We start from the raw sequence: 22,852 nt of genomic DNA, 5'->3' as shown, positions 1-22,852 counted from the left end.
AGGCAAATGCTGGGGCTGTACCTTAATTAAGGCCACAGCCGCTTCCTTCCCACTCCTAGCCCTTTCCTGTCCCATCATCGCCGTAAGACCTGTGTCGGGAGCATAACATGTCCCACAAATTACTTGTCTATTAATTATGATATTTTGAATGTGACAACATTATAATGTATTGAACAGGTGGATTACAATAAAAACTTTTGTTATTGCAAATAACAGATTTCAATATGGATTAAAACACGAGATTAATCACTTAAAGTATCCAGTATTCGGGCGATGATAGGTTCGAACCCCACTGTTGGCAGCCCTGAAGATTTTTTTCCGTGGTTTCCCATTTTCACACCAGGCAAATGCTGGGGCTGTACCTTAATTAAGGCCACAGCCGCTTCTTTCCCACTCCTAGCCCTTTACTGTCCCATCGTCGCCATAAGACCTACCTGCGTCGGTGCGATGTAAAGCAACTAGAAAAAAAAAATGCTTCACAACAAGGAAACAAAGAAGATACTGAAAATGTTTGCACAAGATGGCTATCATTAGGAAAATGCCTGCAGAGGCTGTTAGAGCAAGGTGATAAACTACTTGGTTTCTTTAAAGATGAGGTGCTTTGTTAATGCTCATTGTGCATCAACTACTAGCTTAACATCATTTACGATCCCAAAAGCCGAGCTTGGTAGTTCCAAAGACCATGAAAAGAGGAGAGCTACTGAGTCGTCAGAATTGGTCGCTCCCGAAAGATTTGCAAGTGTCTCAAAATCTGACACTCCTGTGCTGAAGAATAAGAACATTATTCAAAATCGTGAAGAAAATATTTATATGGTTCTGTCATCAGGCTTTTGGATAAGACATACTGTGCTTTGTTGTATGCTGTCATTCCTTTATTTGAGAATCTCAATTCTACACTTCAAAGTGCTTCCCCTCACATTCATAAACTACTAGAACTAATGAGGAACCTGTTTTTTGCTAGTTGCTTTACGTCGCACCAACACCGATAGGTCTTACGGCGATGATGGGACAGGAAAGGGCTAGGAGTGGGAAGGAAGCAGCCATGGCCTTAATTAAGGTACAGCCCCAGCATTTGCCTGGTGTGAAAATGGGAAACCACGGAAAACCATCTTCAGGGCTGCCAACAGTGGGGTTCGAACCTACTATCTCCCGAATACTGGATACTGGCCGCACTTAAGCGACTGCAGCTATCGAGCTCGGTAAGGAACCTGTTAAAGCAGTTGCTTTCCAGATTTGTTAAACAAAAAGTGATCAAAAGTTCCCTTTTATTAAAAGTTCCATACCATTCTGTTGAGAATCAGAGAGAGAATGGTGAGCTAGTCATTGGCGTTGAGACAATGAACTTGGTGAAGAAACTTGCTGATACAGATAAATCAGCATTCTTTTCATCTGCTAGGGGTTACTACTGCACAGCATGTGATTATATTATTAACAAGTTCTCTCTCAGTGATGAAATACTGAAATATGCAAAGGTTGCAGATGTTTCAAGAATTGAAGATGCCCAGTTTTCTTCTGTACAATTCTTTATAGAAAGATTTCCATAATTGCTGCCGTGGAAGGACAGTGAGTCGGTTGCGGATGCAATGAATGTGCTTCAGAACCAGTTTGTAGCTCTTCAGATTGATAATAATAATAATAATAATAATAATAGCGTATGGCTTTTAGTGCTGGGATGTGTCCGAGGACTTCGGCTTCCCAGGTGCAGATCTTTTGATTTAACACACGTCATGATGAGGATGAAATGGTGATGATGACGACACATACACCCAGTCCCCATGCCAGGGGAATTAACCAATTATGGTTAAAATTCCCGACCCTGCCAGGAATCGAACCCGTGACCCGTGTGACCAAAGGCCAGCACGCTAACCATTTAGCCATGGAGCCGGACTTCAGATTGATGACTTTGCTACTGTTGAGAGTGAGAATCTGATAGATGACACGAAATGCACTCGCTTGATGAACATTCGTTGAGCTGATGGTGTTCCTAAGTATGATAGGATATCCAGGCTAATGGTTTCTGTTCTGACTCTACCGCACAACAATGCTAAATGTTAATGTGTGTTCAGCTTGGTGAAAAAGAACCAAAATCAGTTTAGATCCACAATGTCAAATTAAATTCTGGATTCTATTTCTGTTGGTAACTGTCGTAGGTAAGGCCATTCACATTTGAATGGTAAGCATCCCCTCCTCTAGTCGAAACAGAGATTTGTACGAGTTCATGCGCTCTGTGCGAGAGGTTCTCTCATCGCGCCACAGTGGCGTTGGTGTTATGTTGAAGTCGAGAGGGAAACTTTCTCCTGTTTTAGGTGTTAGTATTTGACTTAAGTCATGCGCGTAATGTTCTCCATTTGCAATTACTGAAAAATGAGTCTTCAAAAATTATTTCAGAAAGAATGCTGGTAAATAAACGCTGTTACAAACCCCAGCTGATTCGAATGTTAGAGAGAAGACATATTGAACTTTATTCTTGGATTTTTAATGCGACTGTCAGAAAATTCTATATTAATGACAATGTTATTGGTTTTACGTCCCAATAACTACTTTTTACGGTTTTTGCAGATGCCGAGGTGCTGAAATGTTGTCCCACAGGTGTTCTTTTACATGACAGTAAAACTACGTATGACGTATCTGAGCACATTCGAATACCACCGGACTGAGCCCGGATCAAACCTGCTCGGAGAGCCAGGGCCTTAACCGTCTGAGCCATTCAGCCCGGCACTCTTGTGAATATTACATATCAATCAATCAATACTGATCTGCATTTAGGGCAGTCGCCCAGGTGGCAGATTCCCTATCTGTTGCTTTCCTAGCCTTTTCCGAAATGATTTCAAAGAAATTGGAAATGTATTGCACATCTCCCTTGGGAAGTTATTCCAATCCCTAACTCCCCTTCCTATAAATGAATATTTGCCCCAGTTTGTCCTCTTGAATTCCAACTTTATCTTCATATTGTGATCTTTCCTACTTTTATAAACGCCATTCAAACTTATTTGTCTACTAATGTCATTCCACGCCATCTCTCCGCTGACAGCTCGGAACATACCACTTACACTTACCACTTGTATTGTATTGAACAGGTGGACTTATAACATTGTAATAATACTTGAGACATACATACCACTTAGTCGAGCAGCTCTTCTTCTTTCTCTCAATTCTTCCCAACCCAAACATTGCAACATTTTTTTAACGCTACTCTTTTGTCGGAAATCACTCAGAACAAATCGAGCTGCTTTTATTTGGATTTTTTCCAGTTCTTGAATCAGGTAATCCTGGTGAGGGTCCCATACACTGGAACCATACTCTAGTTGGGGTCTTACCAGAGACTTATATGCACCCTCCTTTACATCCTTACTACAACCCCTAAACACCCTCATAACCATATGCAGAGATCGGTACCCTTTATTTACAATCCCATTTATGTGATTACCCCAATGAAGATCTTTCCTTATATTAACACCTAGATACTTACAATGATCCCCAAAAGGAACTTTCACCCCATCAACGCAGTAATTAAAACTGAGAGGACTTTTCCTATTTGTGAAACTCACAACCTGACTTTTAACCCCGTTTATCAACATACCATTGCCTGCTGTCCATCTCACATTTTCGAGGTCACGTTGCAGTTGCTCACAATCTTGTAACTTATTTATCACTCTATAGAGAATAACATCATCCGCAAAAAGCCTTACCTCCGATTCCACTCCTTTACTCATATCATTTATATATATAAGAAAACATCAAGGTCCGATAACACTGCCCTGAGGAACTCCCCTCTCAACTATTACAGGGTCAGACAAGCTTCACCTACTCTAACTCTCTGAGATCTACTTTCTAGAAATATAGCAACCCATTCAGTCACTCTTTTGTCTAGTCCAATTGCACTCATTTTTGCCAGTAGTCTCCCATGATCCACCCTATCAAATGCTTTAGACAGGTCAATCGCGATACAGTCCATTTGACCTCCACAATCCAAGATATCTGCTATATCTTGCTGGAATCCTACAAGTGGAGCTTCAATGGAATAACCTTTCCTAAAACCGAATTGCCTTCTATCGAACCAGTTATTAATTTCACAAACATGTCTAATATAATCAGAAAGAATGCCTTCCCAAAGCTTACATACAATGCATGTCAAACTTACTGGCCTGTAATTTTCAGCTTTATGTTTATCACCCTTTCCTTTATACACAGGGGCTACTATAGCAATTCTCCATTCATCTGGTATAGCTCCTCCAACCAAACAATAATCAAATAAGTACTTCAGATATGGTACTATATCCCAACCCATTGTCTTTAGTATATCCCCAGAAATCTGATCAATTCCAGCCGCTTTTCTAGTTTTCAACTTTCGTATCTTATTGTAAATGTCATTGTTATCATATGCAAATTTTATTACTTCTTTGGCCTTAGTCTCCTCCTCTATCTCGACATTATCCTTGTAACCAACAATCTTTACATACTGCTGACTGAATACTTCTGACTTTTGAAGATCCTCACATACACACTCCCCTTGTTCATTAATTATTCCTGGAATGTCCTTCTTGGAACCTGTTTCTGCCTTAAAATACCTATACATACCCTTCCATTTTCACTAAAATTTGTATGACTACCAATTATGCTTGCCATCATGTTATCCTTAGCTGCCTTCTTTGCTAGATTCAATTTTCTAGTAAGTTCCTTCAATTTCTCCTTACTTCCACAGCCATTTCTAACTCTATTTCTTTCCAGTCTGCACCTCCTTCTTAGTCTCTTTATTTCTCTATTATAATAAGGTGGGTCTTTACCATTCCTTACCACCCTTAAAGGTACAAACCTGTTTTCGCATTCCCCAACAATTTCTTTAAACCCATCCCAGAGTCTGTTTACATTTTTATTTACCGTTTTCCACCGATCATAGTTACTTTTTAGAAACTGCCTCATGCCTGCTTTATCAGCCATATGGTACTGCCTAACAGTCCTACTTTTAAGACCTTCCTTTCTATCACATTTATTTTTAACTACCACAAAAACAGCTTCATGATCACTAATACCATCTATTACTTCAGTTTCCCTATAGAGCTCATCTGGTTTTATCAGCACGACATCCAGGATATTTTTCCCTCTGGTTGGTTCCATCACTTTCTGAATCAGCTGTCCTTCCCACATTAACTTATATGCCATTTGTTGGTCATGCTTCCTGTCGTTCGCATTTCCTTCCCAATTTACATTTGGCAAATTCAGATCTCCTGCTACAATCACATTTCTTTCCATGTCGTTTCCCACATAGCTGACTATCCTATCAAATAATTCTGAATCCGCGCCAGTGCTACCCTTTCCCGATCTGTACACTCCAAATATATCAAGTTGCCTATTATCTTTAGAAATGAGCCTTACACCTAGAATTTCATGTGTCTCATCTTTAACTTTTTCGTAGCTTACAAATTCTTCTTTCACCAGAATGAACACTCCCCCTCCCACCATTCCTATCCTATCTCTACGATACACACTCCAGTGCCGTGAGAAAATTTCTGCATCCATTATATCATTTCTCAGCCATGATTCAACTCCTATTACAATATCTGGTAAATATATATATCTATTAAATTACTTAATTCTATTCCTTTCTTTACAATACTTCTACAGTTCAACACTAACAATTTTATGTCATCCCTACTTGATTTCCAGTTCCCTGTTCCCTTATCACCGCTCCCTAGGCCATCCCGTTTCCCTGAATGTACCTCCCTATTACCCTTCCAAACAAATTTCCTAACTTATACGTACCACTGCGGTTTAAATGAAGGTCATCCGAGCGCAGATCCCTATCTCCTACCCACCCATTAGGATCTAGAAATTTCACTCCCAGTTTCCCACATACCCACTCCATAGTCTCATTTAAATCCCCAATCACTCTCCAGTCAGTATCCCTCCTACACAGTATTCCACTAATAACAATCTCCGCTTTCTTAAACTTCACCCGTGCTGCATTTACCAGATCCCACACATCTCCAACTATGTTGGTACTTATATCAGCTTGCCTCACGTTGTTGGTACCAACGTGAAACACTACCACTTTCTCCTTCCCCTCCTCCCTCTCTTCTACTTTCCTCAACATCTGCCTCAACCTAATTCCTGGATAACATTCTACCCTGGTTCCCTTTCCTCCACACACTTTCCCCACGTGTCTAACGATGGAATCCCCCATGACCAGAGCCTCAACCCTACCCACCTCATTTGATCCCCTCCCCTCCTGGTCAGCCCTATCTTTCTTGATAGCTGCAGAAGCTACTTCCTCCTCCCTTTTCTCCTTCCCATGACCCCGTTCCACCTGTCTTTTCCTATCCTCTACTCTACATTTCCCTTTCCTACCTTTTCCCTTCCTCCTACTTCCACGGATCTCAGCAACAGTTTCCTGTCCCTCATCTTCCCTCTGTTGTTCTACCTGGAGTGACTCGTACCGATTTCGCACAGACACCTGTCCTGAATTCTGATCCTGAATAGAGCCCTTAGCCTGCAATCTCCTTCCCCTTAGAACATTAGACCACCTGTCTTCTACATCTCCTCCCTTTCCTTCCCCTCCCTCTTGTACACCTACGGTAACCTGTACATTGTTTGAGGGAGTCCTATCTTCCTTCCTGTCTTCTGTGAGAATCCTAATTATCTCCCTCAAACTTTCCAACTCCTCCCTCATACCCCTCAATGCCTCACCACACCCACAATAAGTACACTCGCACTCCTTAGCCATTCTTTACGGGGAAAAAATTTTAAATTAAAAAATAAAATTACTTATTTGCTTAAAAAGAATGAACGGAGGGATTTACAGTACATGTGACTGAACTAATGATTAATTTCCATTAATGAGTAATTTGTTTCTGTAATATAGGGATAATCATTGTTTTAAATCTAAACTGTATAACACAGTCTTTACGTCTTATTTCCCTAATTCGTTTCACTCTAATGCCCTGCAAAATTGTAGAAAATATATTTATTTTAAATGAATTTTAATGTGAGAGAGTGTCTCACGTGCGACCACTCGTGTTACCGTTCGGCTAGCGACCACTCCCGGGTTAAAACAGATGAGCACTCATCAAGATGTAACTTCTTGTAAGTATTTAATTTCAGGGGTGATCATAACATGTATTTGACTTGTATTAGTATTGTTAGTCCTTTTTCACTATGTCTCAAGACTTCGCGACGCATGCACATATTGTTAAAAATTTCCGCTTTAGGATCTTCTGAATTTCTCTTTTTGAAAGTTGACAGGTATGTAATGACTTCACAACTGTTTTTTTATTTTTATTAAACATTTACTGAGCTCGATAGCTGCAGTCGCTTAAGTGGGGCCAATATCCAGTAATCGGGAGATAGTGGGTTCGAACCCCAGTGTCGGCAGCCCTGAGGATGGTTTTTCGTGGTTTCCCATTTTCACACCAGGCAAATGCTGGGGATGTTAAGGCCACAGCCATTTCCTTCCCACTCCTAGCCCCTTCCTATCCCATCGTCGCCATAAGACCTATCTCTGTCGGTGCGACGTAAAGCAGCTTGTTAAAAAAAAAAAAAAAAAAAAAGTAAACATTTACCATGTGGGAGTGATTTCATCTGATGTTCTTTACCAACTCTTGGATTGAAATCACCCATTAGCACTATCTTATCCTTGCTGTTGACCCTGACTACGATGTTGCTCAATGCTTCATAAAACTTGTCAGCTTCTTCCTCATCTGCACCCTCACATGGTGAATACACCGAGTAAAATCTCGTCCTAATTTCTCCAACTGCCAAATCTACCCACATCTGTTGCTCATTTACGTGCCTATCAGAAACTGTCTTACGTGTGATAGTATTCCTGGTGAACAGTCCTACCCAACACTGTGCCCTTCCCTTTTTAACACTTGTAAATACACTATATAATCTCCTATCTCTTCCTCATTATATCCCCTTACCTGAGTATCATTTAACAACTAACACATCCATGCATCCTTTTTGCTGACTCAGCCAGTTCTTCTATCTTTCTTCCATAAGCCCCATAGGTCCGAGGCTTGCTTAAAGCATTCTGAGCATGCTCGGTGAAGATTCTGTGAAGCGGAATGCTACCCTTACTTACACAGTCCCAATGAGGCTCTCCCCTGTAACGGGTTAGGGACCACTGTGGATAGTACAGTCCTAGCCGCCTGAGTATGAGGAGGGCTATGACTCAGAATATGTCTGAGAATCCCACTCCCATTCCATAGCAACTGGTATCCCAACTCTCAGGACCAATCACTAGGCCACTCAGCCGTTGCCCATGGTTCATGAACTATGACGTAACTACAGTAATCCACGCCATAAACCATTTTACTTCCATCTTGTTGATTTTTGTTTGTCTAACCCTTGTCCTGTTTCTCTGCAGGGTCGGGTATGAGGTGAGATGATTCTGTTTTGGCGGTTAAGTTTCCATAATTTTATTTTCTTATTTCTTTCACATTCACTATGTTTCCTACTTTCATTTCTGTTACCAGTACTTTATGGTCTCCATCAATGCCTACTTCTGGCAAGGCTGTTACATCCAACAACTGTCAACGATTTGCCCTTTCTACCAAGAAATAATCAATTAATTAGGCCTACTGTCTTTGTCCTTCTGTTTCCCTATACGGATCTTGTAATCTTTCAATTCTTCTTCTTCCTGAACCTCTATTGCGCACACTTAACCAATTTCTCACACAAAAATCCACCAACTTCTCTCCCTTTTCATTCGTCTTTTCATATCCAAAAGGTCTATTTACTTCTTCCATTCCATTTATTTCACATCCCACCATTGCATTACAGTCTGCCATGCCAGTCACTTCCACAAACTTTGTTTCTATAGTGTCTCCAGGAATTTGTTCATATCACCTTCTTTGCATCCAGTCTGGGGTGCATGCACCTGGGGGAAATCCTTTACTCCATTCTCTATCCTTAACTGTATCTTGGTTATTCTATCACTTATGTAGTCCACTTTATCTGAATACTCATTTAAGATCTTGTTGGTTTCTATCCCCACTCTATTCTTTGCCTTATGTCCTCCACTCTGGTAGAGAGAGAGAGAGTGAGTGTACACCTTCCTCAACTTCTTCTTTTCTTTTCCTCTCCACTTAACCTCACTCAGGCGTGTCCAAAAACCGTAAAATATGTAGTTAGTGGGACGTAAAGCCAATAATATTATTATAACCTCACTCAATCCCATCATAGCTATATTCTCCTACTCCATGAAATCGGTCAATACCGGGTGAGTTGGCCGTGCAGTTAGAGGTGCGCGGATAGCTATATTCTCCTACTCCATGAAATCGGTCAATACCGGGTGAGTTGGCCGTGCAGTTAGAGGTGCGCGGCTGTGAGCTTGCATCCGGGAGGTAGTGGGTTTGAATCCCACTGTCAGCAGCCCTGAAGATGGTTTTCCTTGGTTTCCCATTTTCACACCAGGAAATGCTGGGGCTGTACCTTAATTAAGGCCACGGACGCTTCCTTCCAACTCCTAGGCCTTTTCTATCCCATCGTCGCCATAAGACCTATCTGTGTCGGTGCGACGTAAAGCCACTAGCAAAAAAAAAAAAAAATTAAAAAAAAATCAGTCAGTATTGTCTCTATATGATACCTAATTACAACACCAAGCAGGTGTGGAATACATGCCATACCAAAAATTGCTTGACAGTGTTGATATATTATTATTATTATTATTATTATTACGTACAGGCAGAAACTTCACCATCCGCTACAATGAACATATAAATGCAGTAAAACATAACCATTTCTCGTCAATAGGCCAACATGTATAAGAATCTAAGCATAGTTTCACAAACATCAATAACGACATGACGATACTAAATATAAACTCCAAGGGCCCCCTGCTCAACATAACCGAAGATTTCTACATTTCTTTAGACCAATACGCCAACCCCAATCATAACATTAACGATATTACTGAAAAAACCAGCATCATTTTTGACAAAGCCATTCCGACATTAAAGAACGATTACCTCAAAATAGTAAACACACGCTCTAACAAACCAACGAATCACAAGCCTGACCCCGCCCCTACTTCTCCTACGGCCACTCCTTCTTCCCCTCCACCTACATTCCCCTCCACAGCTAATATGAGCCCCAGACGCACTCGCAGTAGAACACAACAAGCCTTCAAACACATCGGCACAAGACTTCCACAACAACTATAGTAAGTACTCTTTCCATACACACACTAGGCATTCCTTCATACACACACTACCGGCATACTTATATCACCTTATCTTTACAGACTACAACAACAAACGTAGACGAGAGAGGTGTTGCCACCAACTACTTCTAAATACAAGCTCGAGACCTGCTGTTTGCTATATTGAAACTTGCCATAGTATATCACAAGTTGGGATATATAACACAACAAAATTTCTTCATGACAAAGGCCCATATCAATAAGACGTACACCAGTTTCAGAATGTTCTCGAAGATTACCTTACGCAGCTAAAATCAACATAACTTAGAAGTAAAGGAACTGCACAGAGAACAGAAGAATGGAATCTATGTAGAATGAATTGAAAATTTTAACAAGTGTCTACCTATACGTACCATTTTAATGTGTTGAAACTTTTTAAATGTTATATATTGTGACCTGTGTGTTTTAATATGGTTTACATACTCGTGTTCTAATTTGTAACTTTTTACCCTGACTACTGATATTTTAATTATATGCTATTGTATACATTTCCATCCCCCATTAGACATTTTGATGCCTAATACAATAACAACTTGTGAATTGTCTAATGGCTAAAACAAATCATGTACTAGCTGATGATGGCCGTTAAAGAGCCGAAACCGGTACTAGTTTAATCTATTAAAATAAATTGTGTATTGAATGGTGGAAAAACACATTTCTTATCTATACAGTGTTGATATATCTTGTCTATCCACAAGAATCTGAAAAAATATGGTCACCTTTGGAGAGGCTAATCTGCTGTTACTCCAGTTTTCTTCAGACAGACAAGTGCCAGTACTGAAAGAAGCAGCTTTATAAGATTAGGTGCGTCTTCATGCAGCTGTTACGCTATTATGGTTGTTTTCACATGCTGACACATAGAACACAGGGCGAACTGGGGTGGTACTACCTTGTTTCACAACGTGATGGTGTGGTAAATATTGACATAGTCAATCCATCTCTCGTGATGCTGTCTCTTCAAGTACCACACCTTCCTGTATCCAATCATTTAACCTTCAGATTTAGCCTCTTAACTGTAGAATTGAACTCTCTTGAGAACGGTGTTATAATTTATTTATTTATCAGATACAGGTACCAACTACTCCATTTTATACTGCCTGTATAGCAATATAAAATATTAACAGTAAGAAAACAAACAAAATTTAACATAGAGGAGACTTTATATTCATACTTCATAAATTAAATGACAAGAAAGGAACACAGCAAAAAACAAAAAACAAAAGATATAATCGTGTCCATATCACTAGTAATATTCTGCCCAGGTTGACAACAGAGAATCAAAGCTTACTCCTTTAGTATACATTTCACTTTGGTTTTGAAGAGATGATACGGAATGAAGATGTCAGTTTCAGGTTGGGCATTTGCTGTTGTGGGAAGGCGGTAGAATATGGAGCATTGCTTTAATGTTTAGGTGCACACGAGGACCATGTAATAGTTGTCTATTTCGGATCCTACTTGGATGAACATGTGACGGGGAATGAGGTAACAAAGATGTGCATTTAATGTCACCATTAACAATTCTATGAAGAAAGAGACTCTGTGTGCTGTAAATGTTTGATGCTTGTTATTTAAAAGGGCCTAACATCTAAGGTCATCGGCCCCTGTAGGTGTCTACTCACGTCCAGGATGTTGAAATATGAAATATGACTCAATTTGTTTGGTACTAAACTGACTCAGTTTGAGGTTGCAGGCTTTTACAATGTACACAAAAAAATTAGGATATGTGGTTAAATTTATTGATATTTATGGGAGCAGTTAATGACCAAACATGGCAGCAGAAATTTGTGATAGGAAGAACTTAAGTACAGAAGTATAATTTAAGAGCTTTTAAGTCGCAGATTTCAGTAAATATGAACAAAAGTCCAAGAGACCTCATGGCATGTGATTTTACTTAGTCTATACGAAAAGAGAAATTTGGTTTGCAACCATGAATTGTTCCAAGGTCTCCATTGGTGTGCTGTTAAATTCATACGTGTGGGTAAGGTTTGTGTAGGCAGATAGACATTTTAACACATTTTTTGCTTTTAATTTTCAGTTTCCAGTTAGTTAATCAGTCATAACACAAGTCCAAAGCATTTTGAATGCTGTCACAACTACTGTAGTTCACTGTGTTTTTGAAAATTTTTCGATCATCTGCATATGGCAATATGGAAACTCAAGTGCTCATTATTTCATCTGTGAGGTTATCTATAAAGAGAGAAGACAGCAGGAATGAAGGAATTCCTCCTTGCGGGACGCCAGATGAGACATTCATCGATGAGATGAAACAAGGAAGAATGACTCGCTGTGGACAATTGAGAAGATAGTTTATATAAGAGTTAAAAGATTGCCATGGATATTGTACTTGTTGGATAGTTTGTACATGAGCAGATTATGATTTATGGAGTCAAATGATTTAGCTAGGTTAATGTAAATGACATCCAGTTGCATCTTGTTGGTGATGGCAGAGGTAACATATTGAGTGTAGACAGATCAGTTTGTTAGGCATGATTTACTCTCCATAAAACTTTTGTTCATCTGACAAGAAAGGGGCTGTGAAATCCATCAGGCGAGAGTGTAAAATTATTTCAAAGACTGCTGAGAGGATAGATGTGATTGAAATTATAACTGTTAGGTTCTTAAGTCTGCCAAAACTAATTTTTGAATAAGGTTCCTAAATTAGTTCCATTCTGCTGATCTCATTCCCTTATAACATGTGTATGACATCCTGACAAGACACCTAACAGCACCACAAAAATGTTGACCTACAGAGAGGCCTGAAAAGGGAGTGAATGAATGAATGAATTAATTAATTAATTTGTTCATTCATTACTGGTAATCTTCACTGTGCTATTTTGTTTTCATAATTGTATCTTCATTCTTTCTAATCATTTCTCTAGGTAATAAGATTCCTAAAGTATGATTATTCCTCATCCACGCATCTCTTGTGAGACACAATAGATGGATCTGTTTTGTCATTTACTTTTGCTTGCTGGTTTAATTTGTTTTATTTTGGTTTATGTCAGTATGATAGGATATTGTAGTGCACAGTAATGAACAGTGTTTTGTTTCTCCTAGTTTTCAAGATGAACAATATTTCCTCAGTTTTATTTCACATCATTGAGTTCACTGACCATTTAGTAGGGAAGGAAAGTTAAATACTCATTCTCTCTAGGTATTCATATGTCCTTTGAAACTTGCTTACTTAGGAATTTTGTTAGGCTTTTTGATCTGAAAGAGAAAGAAACCACCCTCTTTTTCATATTTAACCTACATAATTTAATGGGACTTCTGCCTAACATGCAAGGCTTTTATTATTTCAGGACTTTCATCTGCCTCAAAGTTAATCTTAATTATCTTGCATAAATAAGGTTCTGATATGTAATATTATTTTCATTTCTATGTTGCTCTGTTATGTTGTTGTTGTTTTTTTCAGACAAATTGCTTTGAAGGCACTAAGTGAAAGACTGAGTAAAGTGGAGCCTTTACCTTTACCAAATCCACCACCATCTTGGGAGCAAGAGGAGAACAAAACTTCAGGAGTTCAAAATGTGACAATTTCAATGCCAGCTGATGATGTAGAACCTAAACCTGCCACCACTGCATCATCAGGAATACAAGAGAGTATAGTTGACACTGGATTGGCAAAGACATGATAGTGGGAAAATGTGAGGGTTACATGTTTAAAACAGAGTGATAGTAGTCCATACTTCAGATAGCTCATGTTGTGTAAACAAGTTTGTACTACTTTTTCACACTTTATACTATCAAAGATATTGTCATTGTGACATCTCTAGGTATAGTTTTGAATTAAGGAAGAAAACACCACTCTTGGAAATGGCAATTGGGTAGCCTACAGATGTTCTGTTAGTCATATTACAATCTCAAGATCCCCACTTTATCAGGGGTACTGTAAACTCTTGCAATAATAATTGTCTGTATAATAGTGGGACCTGAAACCAATAACATTATTATTACTGTTTGCTGTTTGTATAATATATATGTATGATTGTTTGCGTTGTTTGCTGTGAGTTAGGATAAGGAAGAAAATTATCAGCAATTGACTAGTGCATGCAGGTGGCCTTGTACAGAAGTCATATAGTAATGAAGGTTGGTGCTATACTTGGAAAATAATGCTTATCTATACACATCCAAGTTTTAATCTTGATGTGTTCTTTATATACCGTATTTACGCGAATAATACCCGCACATTTTTTTTTAAAATTTGGGCACGAAATTGGGGCGCGGGTTTTATTTGCGTCAATGTTGGCATTATTTTTTCAAAATCAGCCTTCCTAAATTTAGGGTGCGGGATTATTTGGTGGTGGGTATTATTCGCGTAAATACGGTGGTGGGGATTATTCGCGTAAATACGGATTCGCATAAATACCCGTATTTACGCAAATAATACCCGCACATTTTTTAAAAAATTTGGGGCACGAAATTGGGGTGCGGGTTTTATTTGCCTTAATGTTGGCATTTTTTTTTTCAAAATAAGCTACCTAAAGTTAGGGTGCGGGGATTATTCGCGTAAATACGGTATATATCCATACAGTTGAATGAAGACAGGAAAAAGCATTGCATGATAGATTTTTATAGGCACATATTTTGTGGTTGCTCTGAGTATAGCCCAAATATGTACAATGGATCTAGGCTTTTGGTGTTCAGTGCTGTCTCTTCCTTCCTTCCTTCCTTCCTTCCTTCCTTCCTTCCTTCCTTCCTTCCTTCCTTCCTTCCTTCCTTCCTTCCAGTTCCAGGAATTAGATGTAATAACATGTCCCATTTATATCGAAGTACATTGTTATTTTATTCTGATGTACTTTTAGCCTGTTAGCCTGCATATAAAAAGACATTTAATACATTCTACCCCACAGCGATGATAAAATGGTACCAATATTACTCTCCATATGGCTTCCAACAAGTTCTCTGAGGAGGTCACCGATAGGGAAAGCCCGTCCTAATGTACTACTGTGCTATAGCATACTCACAATTTTATTGACTAAAATAATGATACATGGTATAATTACAAATTATGAATATTCTGTAAAACATTTTTCATTAGCGCAGTCTTTCCTGTTTTTGATCAGGCCACCCGTGGCTGTAGTAACTGTAACTGCGTGCTGCGAATCTTCATATCACATTAGGTTGCAAACTATCATAGCGTGCACTACAGCTGACAGTAGAATCTCTTTTCGAGGCTAAAAATAGCCCAAGGCAGACTGACACTACTCTCACCACTACTCAGAAATGGCCTGCGATGTGCTATACTAACCAGAAAAAAAAAATAGTGGTAAATGCTTAGGAAGACCAACATTTGAGTTAATTACAAATCAGAAAGCAAAAGCTGGTAAGAACTATGTTTATAATAGAACATTTTAAAGGACAGTGTATCAAAACAATTGGATATGCGGTTATGAGATAAGGAATGTTCTTTCCTGTTTCCCTTGTCTGCTCTTTGGTAATAGCAATTTTCATTGGTGGAGTAGAACAGGAGTGACTGCTTTAGGCCACCTGTACAAATTTATAAAACAACACATACATAACATGTTGAATCTCAGTTCTATCGGCAGTGTAAATGTAACAACACAGCTAAGTTGTGCATATCATGAAGAATTGAATTGAAACAATCAATAAATGGAAAGAAATAGATATGTGCTTTCTAAAATTATCTATTGTATCAAGTTTTGCAGGGCATTTTGAGCTTGCATTGAAAGGTCATGACAAGACCAGCGATTCTGAAAATCCTAGTGGTGTCCTAGGACTAGAAGATTTTGTGACAAGTGTAGATAACTCAGTACAGGAACACATGGAATCGAATCAAGTGTTTAAAGGGACCTCCAGAACTGTTCAAAATGAACTATTGCAATGTATGATAGAAGTTTGTCATGAAACAATAATGCAGGAAATGATGGAAGCGGATTTCATTGCAATAATGGTAGACGAAACAGCTGATATCTCTCAGCAGTCACAGTTGCTATTGATATTTCTTTATAAGAATGACAGCAAGCCATTTGAAAGATTTTCTGATTTTATAAACCGGAGGGTCAAAGTGCAAATTTATTTCTGAATATGTCTTAAATGAACTAAATCCTATGTTTGAAGATAAACCACACAAACTAATTGTGTAGAATTGTGATGGATGTTCTGTGATGAGTGCTTGTCAATTGAACCTAATTATGGAAAAGGCTGCTTCACAAAACAGTTCCGTAATTGGGTGTTTTTCCGTGATTTATCCGCTTTCCCTGCATACTTTTCAAGGTCACCACAATGCTTACTCCACAAGTGTAAGGAGCTGTTCCCCTGGAAGGTAACGGATTCACACCCTCCCATCGGCATGATGGAGGTATCGGGATTCATCAGACCATGCAGCGCTCTGCAACTACGTCAACATGGGTCGTCGGCTGCAAAAGTTCATCCTTAGGAGTTGTCGGTGCATGGTTGTTTAGACACACTGTACTCTGCCCAGCATTAAAGTCTGATGTTAGTTCTGCCACCGTTAGCCGCCTGTCCTGTTTTACCAGTCTACCCAGCCTAAGAGTTCCAACATCTGTAATGAGGGGTGGCCGCCCAACCTCTCGACGTTTGGACATGGTTTCACCTTTGTTTTGTCACTTGTTGAAGACACTCGCAACAGCACTCCTCAGACACCTGACAAGTCGTGCAGTTTACGAAATGCTTGTGCCGAGCCTCTGGGCGATCACTGTCTGCCCTCAGTCAAACTCAGATAGACCGTAGGCCTTCCCCATTCTACACACAGACAGCATGCTCACTGATACTGCATGCACCATGTGTGTGTCTCACTAGCTGTCATTCCTCGTTAGGTGGTGCTGCTATTGCCTGGACGGGTTTATATCGATAGTAGACAGGTGGTCATAATGTTCTGGCTGATCAGTATATATATTATTCACTGCCTACACAATAGTGGTATTCTCTGTTTCTGTGACATATAGCATCTCAGTGTTACCAGTTTTCATAGCTGTGTATGCTGGTTGATGGACAATTGTACACTCAGCTTATGTCAGTATTTTGATTTTCCATCATTTACATCGTACATTTCCTCTTTTATAATCCCTGCCCTGTGTATCTCTGACCACCTCAGATTTGACCCCTCTGTCCCTGTATAGTACCCCCCTATCACTCTCACCTATAAGATTACCATTGCCTTCTTAATGTGGCAGAAATTGTTTGAGGTTCCTTTTTCTCCATATTCATTCTTACTGAAAGTAATTGTGGTCAATTTCCTTCAGCTTACCTGAATTAAACAATTGCTGTTTCCAAGATTTTGTCTTCTGTGTTTTAGTTATTCTTAAAATAGCCATAATGGTGAATCCTTTGTCATATCTCGAAAATGGATAGATTTTCCATTGAGGCAATGCAGACACATGTATGTTTTAATATTTATTTTTAACAGGTTTATTTTGTTTGATGTGCCTGCACATCATCTTTGACTGGAAAATTACTTCTAATCGGTGATCTAGAAATACAGATCTAGATCTCTTTGAAGTACTGAAAAAAGGTTGGAAAAATAAAATACCACCACCACACGTTCTCCTTTTGTGGGAATTTTTATCATAAAATAAGGATTAGAATGATGGTGAGAAAACATTAAGATACCAGAAATAATTTTGTCAACATATTTCTGTTTTCCAACGGAACATTGTATCATGGAAAATACTTATTTCAGATAGGCATATTTGTCTCATGTTCATGCCATACAAGCAAAATTATAAATATGGGCTGTTTCATGGAGGATCTATGTTAATAACATGACATCAACTCAAGACTATCACATCTAGTGCCATCATGAATGCTATCAGCAAAACTCTATTTTAAATATATCAGGAGGTTTAATCAAGTGGTATATTTTGTCTCGTTTTGACAGTTATATAGAAGAAGAGAGGCAATCCTATCAAGAGCATAGAACAACATTATGAATATTCACTGTTACAGTACTGTACTTCGTTTGTCACATTAGCCAAGCTGGGAAGAGCCTTTTTCTCTGGTTGATCACAAATCTTACAAGCTTTGGTTTCTCGTTTGCTTGAGGTGAGCTGGTTGAATCTTTTACATTTTCTGCACCAGCATTGTAATTTGCATTATTATTCATTTTAGCTTATGCAGAACATCAGCCTGCAAATGTTCTTCCAACATTAATGTAAGCAACGCTACCAAAGCCAATAGTAGCTCGTGCTTTCTTCTGTGCAGTTTATGCCTTTCAGGACCATAAGCTTTCCAGTGAATAAAAAGTGATAAAACTAAATCTATATATATAAAATAACATGTCCTGACTGACTGACTGACTGACTGACTGACTGACTGACTGACTGACTGACTGACTGACTGACTGACTGACTGACTGACTGACTGACTGACTGACTGACGGATTCATCATCGCCGAGCCAAAACTGCTGGACATAGAGAAATGAAATTTTGAGGACATATTTATATTAGGGTGTAGGTGCTCACTAAGGAAGGATTTTCGGGTATTCCTTCGATAAGGGAGTGAAAAGGGGGTGAATTTTTAAATGAGGATATCTATATCTCAAAAACTTTAAAGTTTACAGATGTAACAATTGGTATTTGGAATCTCCTTTAAAAATAAAGAAACACATGTTTTTGTTTTTGCAAAATCCCATGAAGGGGGGTGAAAAAAGGGGGAAAATTGGTTGTATACCTTTTATGAGGATACTCATATCTCAAAAATTGAAGATGTTACAGACATGAAAATTGGTACTTGGAATCTCCTTTAAAAATAAATAAACATGCATTTTTTTGTTTTTGAAAATTCCAATGAATAGGGGGTGAACAGAAGTGACAAACGAGGTGGAATTTGAAAAAAATATATCCAGGCCGACAATATATCTCAGACACTTAACATGTTACAGAGTTGAAAACTGGTACTTGGAATCTCCTGTAAAAGTAAAGAAACATAGATAATTTGTTTTTGGAAAATCCACTTAAGAGAAAGTGAAAAAACGGGGTGAATTTTTAAAATGGGCATATCTACAGATTATCTCAAAAACTTAACATGTTAAAGTTGTGAAAATTGGTATTTTTAATCTTTTAAAAATAAAGAAACATGTATTTTTTTCTTTTCGGAAGAAACCACATAAGGGTGGGGGGTAAAAAGGACTGAAAAGGGGGTTGAATTTTTTATTAGAATAGTGATATCTCAAAAACTGAAGATGTTACAGATGTGAAAATTGGTACGTATTTGGAGTCTTCTTTAAAAATAAAGAAATACTTATTTCTTTTTCTCGGGAAATCCACTTAAAAGGGGCAAAGGAATTGAAAAATTAGTTGAATTCTTTGTATGAGGATGCTTATATCTCAAAAACTAAAGAAGTTGCAGAAGTGAAAATTGGTATTTGGAATCTCCTTTAAAAATAAAGAAACACAGATTCTTTTGTGTTCAGAAAATCCACTTAAAGGGGGTGAAATAATTTAAAAAATTGAATTATTTGTATGAGGGTACTTCCATCTAAAAAATCTAAAGATATTACTGACGTTACAACAGGTAAGTGGAATATCTTTTAAAAATAAAGAATCACACATTTTGGGGGGAAAATCAACTTGGGAGGGGGGGAGGATTTGAATTCTTTTTTCGTCGCCATGAGAGCTATCTAAGTCAGTGCAACGTAAAACAACTTGTAAAAAGAAATTCTATTTATGAGGATAAATATATCTCAAAACTGAAGATGTTAGAGTCTTGATAAATGGTATTTGGAAGATCCTTTATAAATAAAGAAACACATATTTTTTTGTTTTAGGAAAATTCACTAAAGGGGGAATGAGAAAGGAAGTGAAAAACGTTGAATTCTTTTTATGGAGAAACTTATTTCTCAAAAACTGAAGGTTACAGACGTGAAAATTGGTATTTGGAATCTCTTTTAAAAATAAAGAAACACACATTTTTGGGGGGCCGAATTGAATTAACGGGCGAGGGGTGGGGTGAAAAACGAATTGTATTCTTTTTATGAGGATACTTATATCTCAAAAACTAAAGATGTTACAGGTGTGAAAATTGGTATTTGGAATCTCCTTTAAAAATAAAGAATCGCTTTTATTTTTTGAAAATCGACTTTAGGGGGTTTGAAAATAAGTAAAGAAGGAGTTGAATTCCATGCATGAGGGTACTTATGTCTTAAAAACTGAAGCTGTCAAGACGTGATAGTTGGTATTCTGAATTTCCTTTCAAAATAAAGAAACACGTATTTTTGTTTCTGGAAAGTCCACTTAAGGGGGGAGAGGGGTGAAAAGAAGTGAAGAAGAATTTGAATTATTTTTATGAGAATACTTATATCTCAAAAACTGAAGGTGTTACAGACGTACAGACATGAAAACTGGTATTTGGAATCTCCTTTAAAAACAATGAAACACGTATGTTTTTGCTTTCGGAAAATCCATTTAAGGGGCTGAAATGAATTGAAAAAGCGGGTAAATTTTTAAAATTATTACCGGTATATGTACGGTATATGTCAAGAACTTAACATGTTAGAGACAAGAAACTTGGTAGTTGGAAAGCCCTTTAAAAATATAGAAACAGGTATGTTTTTGTTTCCAGAAAAGGCACTTAACAGGGGTGAAATGAAGTTGAAAAGCGAGTTGAATTATTTTTATGAGAATACTCATATCTCAAAAGTTACAGGCATGGAAACTGGTATTTGGAATCTCCTTTAAAAGTAAAGAAACTTGTATTTTTTTTTACTTGAGACAAGACTGTTTCTCACATGTACATTTCTGTGTCACATGGTCATCTTAGCCCCAAAAGGCAATACCTCAAACGTGATTTCCAAAGAATTTCTGGGGTAAATGAAACTCTATTTTTTGGTGAGTTTTTATACTTAGGGATTTTCAGATAATGTTTTAGTACAGTGCCGAGGAACAATTACTTTTATCAAATTACGAAATTGATGTGAGCTAAGCCGCGGGTAACTGCTAGTTTTCCATATAATTTAGAGTATGAAAAGGAAATATTTGCTTGTGAGACATTCATAGTAATTTTCACTTTCCCAGAAAAGTGTAAGGGTAAAAATGTACAAGATTTTCATATTTTTTTAGAATGCAATTTATATCCCTGCATTTAATTTTTTGTTCAACGCTTCAAGTGCATTTTGCAGAGTATACAGAAACAGTTTTGGAAATTTGTGAAATGTTTCCATTGCATTCTTGAACTGTTGGTAGCAAGTACTCATATAAGATAGGTTCTGGAACTTCAACCAAAATTTTATTCGGGTATCTTCTTCTTCTTTTATCACCACATAGGATCACTTTAGTCAGTCTGTCGTTCAGGTCTCTTTGAAGGGATTGTTCGGGCTTTGCGGTCCTCCTAGTACTTCTTCAGACGCTCCGATCTTCGTGCCCTTTCCTCAGTTGAAAATGTGCGTGTTGTTGGTTTGTTTTGTGTAAGGGTAAAGCGGAGGTTTGTATTCTTGAGTTTTGTATTCGATTTTATCTTATTTGTGGTGTCTTCTGTTGTAAGGCCTATTTCCTTTAGATCCTCTCTTACTTCTCTGATCCATTTACATCCTGTTGTGGTATTTTTTGAGACGAGATTGTGTTGTACTAGAGGCTACATAATACACCTCTCTATCACATTTGAGTACTTATTCTTTTGTTGATTACATACTACAAGAAGATGTTTTTTCAAGTTTTCAACTATCATAGACAGCCACCTTTCACAGAGAATGCTTTTTATCATAGAAAACGATAGTTCCAATTCAACTGAAGTGATTGAAGCTATCTTAAAACAGGTTTATTTCGGATGGCCTCATATCAGTAACAAGATGACTTTCACCTTTTAGGTAATCACTAATGTTTTTAAATTTTCTAGGTCTTTATTAGTACTCATCACACATTTACACTTGTCACTAACAGCTACACCTTTGTGTCTTGGTGCTTGAAGCAGCTGGTTTATTGTATCTTAAACGATAGCCATAGATGACACCAGTGTATCATGTCCTATCTCCATCTTCATAATTGCTTTGGGTAGCACACCATAATGTGCTGTTATAAATGCCAGATCATTGCTAAGTTCTTGATGGTACAGCAATTTTTTCTCCTAACAAACTGAAGCAGCTTCATCTTCTGGTATAACATTGATTACCTCTCATATCTTATTCAAATTGTTGGTGTAATATACAGCAGCACAGATCCAGGTTCTCCACCAGGTCAAAAACGGTTGTGGAGGTGAAGAGAGCTCTGGTGCTATTTCCTTAAAAATCCGGATATGGGAGGGTGCTTTTTAGGAAGATTTTGTTTGTGTTTGAAATCAACTTGTCAGTTACAAACTTCTTACTTCTTTGGCGATTCTGTGCAGCCCGTGGACTAGGCGGGTGAGATGGAGCATTTTCGGGAAGAGGACTTTTCAAGGCTACAGCCGGGGTTTTTTTTTTTTTTTTTTTTTTTTTTTTTTTCCTTCATATAAGGTGCTGTGTAGTTTATTACTTAATTATGTAGGCTTACTCAATTTGGCATAATAAAAATCTTACAGTGTACACCAACACCCAAAGTACTTTTAACAAGTTCACCAGTAGACTAAACACTTATTCTACTCGTTGCTTAGAACTGATTATCCTTCTCTGTTTTACCTTTCTTTCCTTCAAAAATTGGGAAAATCCAACTGCATTGTCACAAAAAGAGTGCATCAACTCAGCTATGGTGGCCTAGACAAAA

The 22,852-nt window shown here is 38.1% G+C and overlaps 1 protein-coding gene across 1 annotated transcript in view; it reads left to right on the top strand.

The window, feature by feature from the left end:
* The window catches only part of LOC136864237 (transmembrane protein 115), an 83,023-nt gene extending 64,476 nt beyond the window's left edge, over window positions 1–18,547 (top strand). Inside the window, exon 3 of the mRNA XM_067140972.2 lies at window positions 13,614–18,547. Coding sequence (XP_066997073.2) covers window positions 13,614–13,833 — 220 coding nt within the window. The 3' untranslated portion in view covers window positions 13,834–18,547. The remainder of the gene's footprint in view (window positions 1–13,613) is intronic.
* Window positions 18,548–22,852: the final 4,305 nt, after the last annotated feature.

Source organism: Anabrus simplex, chromosome 2, assembly GCF_040414725.1.
Source record: "Anabrus simplex isolate iqAnaSimp1 chromosome 2, ASM4041472v1, whole genome shotgun sequence".
NCBI lineage: Eukaryota > Metazoa > Arthropoda > Insecta > Orthoptera > Tettigoniidae > Anabrus > Anabrus simplex.
This window is presented reverse-complemented; position numbering and strand designations above follow the sequence as displayed.